This window comes from Watersipora subatra, chromosome 9, assembly GCF_963576615.1.
Source record: "Watersipora subatra chromosome 9, tzWatSuba1.1, whole genome shotgun sequence".
NCBI lineage: Eukaryota > Metazoa > Bryozoa > Gymnolaemata > Cheilostomatida > Watersiporidae > Watersipora > Watersipora subatra.
The window spans coordinates 48,329,467-48,337,901 of record NC_088716.1 but is presented as its reverse complement, the minus strand read 5'-3'; the positions used below and the strand labels follow the sequence as shown (position 1 = coordinate 48,337,901).

Genomic DNA, 8,435 nt, shown 5'->3' with positions numbered 1-8,435 from the left:
CACACACACACACACACACACACACACACACACACACACTTCTATGCAAGAATTGTTGTTATCAATTCAACATATTCAAGAATTTTATTTTGTTTTCTCAATTCGTATTAATTGTATCATTGTAATCAAACCATTTTTTATTGTAATCGTAGCAAAATCGACTTAATTTAGCTGTAATTTGCTAATTATTTCACATTTACATTGAAAACCTTTAATTGTTTTATTTTGTTTCTTAAGTTATTTAAACTGCACAAAACATTTTCCTCATGATATGAAGTTTGAAAGTTAAAATGGTAACTGCTGTTATATGTTAAATAAAAATAAATTTTATGTGCAAAGACTTTTGTTACCCAGGCAACTCCAAGCATTCAGGTAGTTGATTCATAGATGGCAGCTGAGTGATTGTAGTATATTGTTGCGATTACAATATTGTACTAGTATTGTATTGTTAGCAATATCGTATTATGAAGTGCATATCGTTTAGAGTTTTGAAGGAGATTTCCTCCCTTATAATTGCTTTTCATTTATTTATAATATCTACATCATCTAATTGAAATCAAAAACCTGAAGATGTCAGGATTATTTGGGAAAGTTGTGGTTGCACCAGATTGTAACAGAGTTATAAAATTATGTTTGTAAAGTTTACCGAATTATCAGTATAAAAAGGTGGCTGTATAAACCGAAGCACACTGATTTAGTGTTGCAGCCTTTTTAATGAAATATTTTCTACCAAGAATTAATGATAAAATTAACATGACTAGTACCCCAGCAGCCCAGTGCGCCATGAGAGGTTGTGAGGTGTAATAAACATGTGCACAATTATTCTAAAATGCAGCAAGGCAGTCGATTGATGCTGGCTGCAGTATGTTACTCTATCAAACTGACAGCCGGAGACTGAATCTAGCTGACGACAATTTGTTTTCTTAACTTCTGAGAGTGGCTTCAGACAGGGGGACATGGCTTTTAGTGTAGTAGTGACTAGTGATGTATTGGCAGAGCATCATGTGTAATCATTGTCTGCTCAATCATTGTTGAATGTGTAAGAGGGATTGTGTGGTGCAAATAGTAGTGTGCTTGGCTGTGGAGCCAAACATGTGAGTTTGATTCCCATGTGGTGCTTTCTTTCTTCTCAATGCGCTTAGCATGACTTCGGGCTGATAGTCATGAATCTTATTACGGTGAAGAATCCAACCAGCCAAAAATTTGGTAAACAGAAAATAACAACATTTTCTTCTGAATGAGCAGCAAAAAATAAAACCTTATTGAATGTTTAGCCAGTAGTATATATTTTTTGAATAATTATAGGCTATATTTATTATTAATAACTCTCGAATAGCCTGCCGATATACATACTCAAAAGCTCGATCAAGCACTTCATCAACACAGTAATTCAAAACCAGCCACTTGATATATTACTTTCAAGGTACCAATTTCACATGGGAGGTGATGAACATGCTGCTTAAAGGGTCGGCAGAGTACAGTAAGCATCCTAAGGTATCGATAATGATGGACATGTTTGCTCTCAGCGAAAGCAGCAAATATTTCCCTTCACCGCGAACTATCAACACTCACTACAGACCTGACGTTTTGCCAGAGGAATTCAGAAAAGCCAAAACTGTAGTAGGTAAGCTTTCTTTGAGTAGCTAGTACATACTGATCCATGCATTGAATATCCTTCCAGCATTTGTAAGGTAAATCTATCTCTGAGAGATTTTGATGATGATCTGAGAGAAATGTATTATTAAGAGATGAATTTATGGTGCACGTTAAAGGCTGGTTCACACTAAGGTCACCATATGTCAGTGTTGTCCTCTCGGCTATTATTCGTTGATTATATGCACTGTCAACCGATAGCATCATTGAGGCAACGCAGATACTTCTGGAAAGTTTGAAGCTGTCAAACTTCCAATAGTTCATAGAGCATCCTCGACAGCAATGTGCACCACGTTGATGATGGCGATTGGCAATCGCAAGTTTTTGATCCAGTTTTTGTGACAGTTTCTGAGAGACTAGTATTTCGTCCTTTCCGTGACTGCATCGCATAAGGCGAATAGTATGCCACTGACATTTTTCTGATGCAGTTAGGAATGGGTTGTTGATAGTGTGAACATTGTTATTACAGACGATTGCCGAAGTATTGTGGGATTAACCCCGATGCATGTCGATATAGTGTGGACCAGCCTTTAGGTAGGAAAACCTTAATATTTCATTGAGCTATGAGAATGTTAATCAATGCTTTGAGGGATCATTTTAAATGTTTCTAGTTTAACTCATAGTATTCCATGATGCTTTATAATAAATAAATTGAAATTACCATCACGCACTAGCAAAGAGAACAAAAAAGCTAATTTCACTCTCACGACAAGTTTATCAAGGCTTTTCTACCATATAACTTCTTCTTACCTGTATTATCCTAACCGAATGCATTTAAAACTATCTTTAAGTTATTCATAAACAATTTAAACACAATTGTATTATTGTTGCAGATATTATGATTAAGTGATAGGGCCAGAAACCAAATTTATAAATTTCTAATAAATTTTTTAAAACGGAAACGCTTTTGCTTTGCAACGCAGCTGTTTAAAAAGCAAGAAACAGATTTCAATATTATCTATAGAATAATGTATATACTACTGCATAGCAGAAAATCTTACATTAAATGAATGAGTGATGTACTTGAAAGGAACAAAGGGGATTGGCTGTTTCAACTTTCTTGATCTATATTCGCTGTCATGATAGTTACTGCAGGCCTAGTATTTCATCATCTCTGCGACCGCTTTGTGTCATGAGAACACCAACTTATGCTTGCGGTCTATTTGCTGATGTAAACACAAATAAGATTGTGATAATGTGAACACTGTTATCGCCGACGATCACCAAAGTACTGTGGGGTTAAAAACCCGCTTACAGCAATTATGTTACAAACTAGCCTTTAGGAGTTGCTTTTAACACAAACTTATCACATCTCATTATCTAATAAAACTTTGAGGTGCCTGCTCTTTGCTCAACTAAGTTAAAGTGTCTGGGCACAGCAAATGCATCTACTTCCTGAGGCTGCTACTGCCACTGGCCATTGCATGCTTCACACCAAGTTCACCCAATATAATTTCTGACATTTGACAGTGTAATTTCTAGCATTCTGGCTCAAAAGCTGGTACAACCCATTAATATTTGACATCATGCCAAGAATTTTAGAAAGAAACTATGGACTTGCAATGAATATTTTATGATAACATCAGTGGGTGCTGATAATGTTAAGACATACTGGATGTGCTCTAGTGATAAGTGAAGCTGATATCAGATGAGCCAGGGGTCTAGTGTAGATTAGATGCCGGCTTCATGTGAGGTGTGCAATATACTCGCTGTTAGCTCAAATGTGTTAGAATAGAAAGTACCTGATTGGGCCACTCAGCTCTCCTTTATTGACACACTTTCAGTTTTTAAAAGCTTTAGGTGAGTGAAAATTGAGAATTGTGACGCATTGTGACAGGCGGTGGTAAACTGTGACAAGTTGTGACAGGTCGTGACATACTGTGACAAGTTGTGACATGTGCTATTGAAGAAGATTTATTTGCGGTTTCCACATGCTTTTGTGGCTGCTCAGTGTAGCCATTTTTTAGCTTTTCTGTTATTCAAAATTTTTATCTTCTGAAATGTCTTTTTATAGTTGACTTAATTTTTACTAATGAGTTGCCTTAAGTTTATAATTGGTTGAAGTTCATTGTTTACTCATCAACGGAAAAGGCAGCAATGTTGTTTGTTTTTGGCATTTGCTGGTCTTTGTAGCTAAAAGCAGAAAAACTTGGTTAGCATTAAGTTTGTTACAAAACTATTTTACTATTACATGAAATAAAAAATGTTAAAAAAGCTCTGAGACTGTATTTTAAGCAACATTATAGATGAATATTTGTGTTCATTATAAAAAAATTTCAAATAATTTTTAAATACTCAAGGTTTGGTTTCAATGCTCCATCTTTATTAAACTTCTTTTATTGAAAACTATTGAATATTGTTTCAATACACAGTGGACTTCCCTACAATTTAAACCTCAATTTTTAAATTTTACTGAACAAAGAATTTATGCAATTCTTGTAAATTTTATATAACATGAAGTGTCAAGTCAATGCAAGTCCCAAAACTCGTATTAAAAAGTCCTATATAGTTAGCCTTAAAGGAAATGGTTTTTTTCTTGCCGCAGTTGGCTGAGAAAAAACTAATAGGGAGATTTATCGGATTTTTGACATTATTTTTGGCACATACTATATTTTTGTTAGCAGCATAGACCTTGCCATGGATAAAAAAGTAATAAGGATTGGTTTAAATTAATACTAGAGTTGTGCGCTCTCCTTAACTTTACGTAAAATCATTGTAATCACGGACCTTAAACTGAGTGTAAGTGATAAGAAAAAGGATAAAGATGTCAATACAAATCAATAATACCAAAGTTACTGTACAATCATTACATTAAAAAGTTAAGTTTAGTTTTGTTTTTATTTTGACAGGCCAAAGGGGTGGGTTTGAGAAGATATTGGAATGGATTAGGCAATTTACGTGTATTTTATTGTTTGTTTAATGTAAAAGCTCTATAACGTAGCCAATCTCGGAACAGATTATTTACGTAGTAGGGCGTCTACTGTATGGGCATAGGCGAGTGAGAATATGTACATTTACATATGGTACCTTTAAGTCTGCTATAGGGGGGACCAGACCAGCATATATATGGACAGTATATGTGGGGTACTCTCATTTTGGTTTTAGTAACAGGAATTTGGTAAACATAAACCGGTATTCCTTTTAACATGCCTTTTAGAACACTAAATAGGAAGGCTTATGTGGGACAAGAAACTCGTACTCCATGTGCAGTCAGGTAGTTAAGGACTGCTAGTTGTGATCAGCTGCTCAAGTGATTCTCATGTTTGTTTTTAGTTTTGAGGAATCCTAAAGATGCGTGCGTCTCTTGGCATCACCATGAAGTGAACATTGTAAGTTTTTCTATATTACAATGTTTCTTGTCTCAGAACAGTATCTAATTTAAACTCAAAGTTTCTGTAGATATGGTGACATCTGTACTTTCTCATCATTTTGCTTAATAAATTTTCTGCATTGGCTTTAGTTGTAAGAGTGGGTATTCTGAATGTTGGTTGTGAGTTATGAGGAGATAACTCCATTGTTTATAACTATATTAATATTACATGGAATATATATAAAAATTCCCAAGATTATACAGATATCATTATTTTCATCTAGTTTCACTTCTTTCTTACAAGCATGTATTAGAATGTAAAATAACTATAAATAAACGAATATCACAGACAAACTGTTCATAAAATAAGAACTTCGAAAATAGCTGATTGAAAGATTGCCATCATGTTTTCTACTTTCAGTCTGCCAATATAGACCCAGCACGACGTGGTTCTCTCAGCTCTCTAACTTTAACTGACTCCATCCATAGATTTCTTTATGACAAAGATGTGCCTTATGGAAGCTACTTTGACTTGACAGAGTACATGTGGTCCTTAAGAGATGAACCAAACATACTTCTGATTTTCTATGAAGACTTGAAACTGGTAAGGATAAACAAGAGGATAACTCATAGGGTTTACAAAATAGCTCTATGGAATAGTTTGTATTTTATTCCTGGTGCCTGTGAGACCAGGCTGTCACTAAAGTCATACAATCGAAGCAGCCAGAGTCAGCCTATCTTGCAATGTACCGCATCTCTTAGCAGTCATTTGTTCAACCTTTTCTATGAGCTGTCTTTTAAACAAGAATGAATTTCATGTCCACACAGTTCATTAGCACACGATTTATTGTGTTATTTCATTTGAAGACAAAAAGAGCAGAGTTTTCTCTCTGTAATCACCAATCTACAGTCAAACCACTACCTACAGTTGCCTTAACATGTGACCTTTTTAACCTACATATAAAACTACATGTATATGTACATACAGGATGCCTAACTCTATGGCTAAGATACCTTAGGATCTAGACTTGCTCTTAAAATGCAACAGATACAGTAATGAATATTTATACAACCTTGTCTATGCCCAGCTGCAATCTAAGCTCGTTATGAGTTTGATCTGGTTAGTTCACTTCTTTTAACAGAGCCCAGTAGACACAATCCAAAAGTTGAATGAGTTTATGGGCACAGACCTGCCTCCTGAGATGATACAGCAGATTGCTGATGCTACAGAATTTAACAAAATGCGAAATGCCAAGTTGAACTTTGTACCGAGTGAAGCTGCACTGAAGCTGGTATGCTACTGCTAATATATTGACATATTTGCGTACATCATAATTTTAATTTAATATTCAATATGTGGAAACCTTGTAATACATTGAAAATTTAAAAGTATTCAATAAAAGGTGCCGATCTGATATATTTATACTATTGTTCATCTTTTTAGTAATATTATAAAAACAATACATCAAAAATAACTAGATAACTTGTATATTATGTCGACCTTCTTATTAGTTAATCTATTTGGTTGAGGCAGCCCATCACTGAGTTATGTCAGCGTGTCTAATCATAGCATAGCCTGTGTATTTTTGTGCAGACTATCATATCGATATTTACTATAATAAGAGCTGTGTGCGTCTGTCTGTCTGTCCAAAGCCATGCTAAAAGTGTTATGAAAAAAGATTGCACTCAACGGGAATCAAACCCAGATATTCAGATTTCCAACCACGCGTGCTACCCAACTGTGAGCCCAACTGTGCTACTCAACCACATTGCTGTATAGCGGAGTGAGTGTGATTTTACTTATTGCCATTGACGGCATAGTGTCAGGCAGTATATTACTGAGTTATGTCAGCGTGTCTAACTATGGCATAGACTTGCTCTAGGTATCGGCTATGTATTTCCATGCTGACCCCGTATTACGTTTACCAATGTTGTAGTGAAAGGATGAAACTAACAAACAACTTGCTCCTTGAAGTACTAACATTTTCCCTGTACAGGTTAACAAGATGGAAAATGTGCCCGAAGAATATTCTTACCGTTATAATGGAGTGTAAATTCATATCATATCCCTATTTCCTATTCCTAAAAAAGGTTAACTTTACTATGTTTTTTTATTCAGATGAAAGCCCAGAGAAGGGATCCACAACGATCTAAAAATGTCACGGATAAGTTGTACAGAAGAGGTAAAATGTTATTGACTCTCAAATTAACTGGTGTAACACAGAATTGTCTTTGTTTAGAGGTTTTTCTACCCTTAGTTTTTATGGGACGTAATCACAACCCTACTAACATAATATATGTCTCGAGATTGTGTTAGTGTATTGGCAATTAGCAATTTCAATAAAGAATAAATTAATGCATTAGAATTAGCAACATATAATATTTATTTGTGCTACAGGAAAGATTGGAGATTGGAGGAACCATATCACTGTGGCTGACAATGAAATATTTGACAGATTCTTAGCTCAATGGAGTGGTGGCAAAGACATTCCTTTCAAATATTGAATTACAATATTTAAACGATCTTTGTCAAAAACTGGTGAGCTAACAGTATACCTTTTTTAACCAGTGGCCATTAGATACTAACCTTTGATCTTCAGGTTATTGTCCAAATTCATCGCAAGGTGATTACTCCAATATGGGTTCCTCTATTACTCAATTAAACATTTACTGGCAAGATTAGGAATTATCTTCTTCTGTTGTTTTTGTTAGTTGCCGATCATAACCAGATAAATTATTTAAACAAATATGTGATTTGAAACTTTGGTTTTTAATTGTTTTGATTAGTAACTAACAAACAACATGTATGAATGTCACATCAGTATTTCTATGCTTATCACTTCAATGTGCTAAAGCTATACTGTAAGTCCTCATGCTCAAGCCGCGCGGCTTGTGCTCGCAAACAGATGACTCACGAAGGAAAAAATAATCCTCCAACAAGCCGCCTGTGGTATCTAGCCGCCCTTACCAACAAGCCGCATATGCCCACAGACCGCGGCTAATGACTGAGGTTTTGTCGTCCTTGACCCCTTTGGAAGTGAGAGTGTTGAGACAGGTTTTGCTAGACCCCGTCTTCTTAAATAAGAACACAGGCTACATCGGTACATGTGAAAAGAATTTTCTTTTACTTCCAAGTTCGAATTAAAATTCCTGAATCCTTGCATCAAGAACTTACTTGCCATGTCTCAGCTAGATTTTTATCGGGCTGTTAGAGGGCTTATAGGCTACACTAGGTTTTTCGTGAAGGTTTAGCACTAGTGGACATGGTTGTATCAAGTTAATGAGTTCAGTCTTGCTGCTGCTAACTATGTGAAATAACTGAAGCTTGCTGTGAACTGTGTATGATGTGAACGATGTGAAATAACTGTGGCTTGCTGCAATTTGTTTGATGTGGTGAGTTTTGCACTCAGTTTAGTCCATAGTTTCTGCTTCGATATCAGCAGGTATTAACACCCTCCCAACCACTTGTCTC

At 35.5% G+C, this 8,435-nt stretch overlaps 1 protein-coding gene across 1 annotated transcript; it reads left to right on the top strand.

Annotated features, from left to right (window-relative positions):
• Positions 1 to 1,479: 1,479 nt before the first annotated feature.
• On the top strand, positions 1,480 to 7,672 carry LOC137404550 (sulfotransferase 1C2A-like). The gene is made up of 6 exons (XM_068090779.1): positions 1,480 to 1,624; positions 4,927 to 4,982; positions 5,385 to 5,567; positions 6,106 to 6,255; positions 7,083 to 7,146; positions 7,362 to 7,672. Exons 1-6 carry the CDS (start codon positions 1,504 to 1,506, stop codon positions 7,466 to 7,468), a joined length of 681 nt encoding a protein of 226 aa, XP_067946880.1. The 5' UTR covers positions 1,480 to 1,503; the 3' UTR covers positions 7,469 to 7,672.
• Positions 7,673 to 8,435: the final 763 nt, after the last annotated feature.

What these genes read in the sequence shown, in the direction of transcription:
- LOC137404550 (XM_068090779.1), top strand. Translation starts at nt 1,504, where the DNA reads ATGATGGACATGTTTGCTCTCAGCGAAAGCAGCAAATATTTCCCTTCA. An exon ending in AAAAGCCAAAACTGTAGTAG is followed by an intron (nt 1,625 to 4,926) that starts GTAAGCTTTCTT and finishes GTTTGTTTTTAG; the next exon opens with TTTTGAGGAATCCTAAAGAT. An exon ending in GGATAAGTTGTACAGAAGAG is followed by an intron (nt 7,147 to 7,361) that starts GTAAAATGTTAT and finishes TTTGTGCTACAG; the next exon opens with GAAAGATTGGAGATTGGAGG.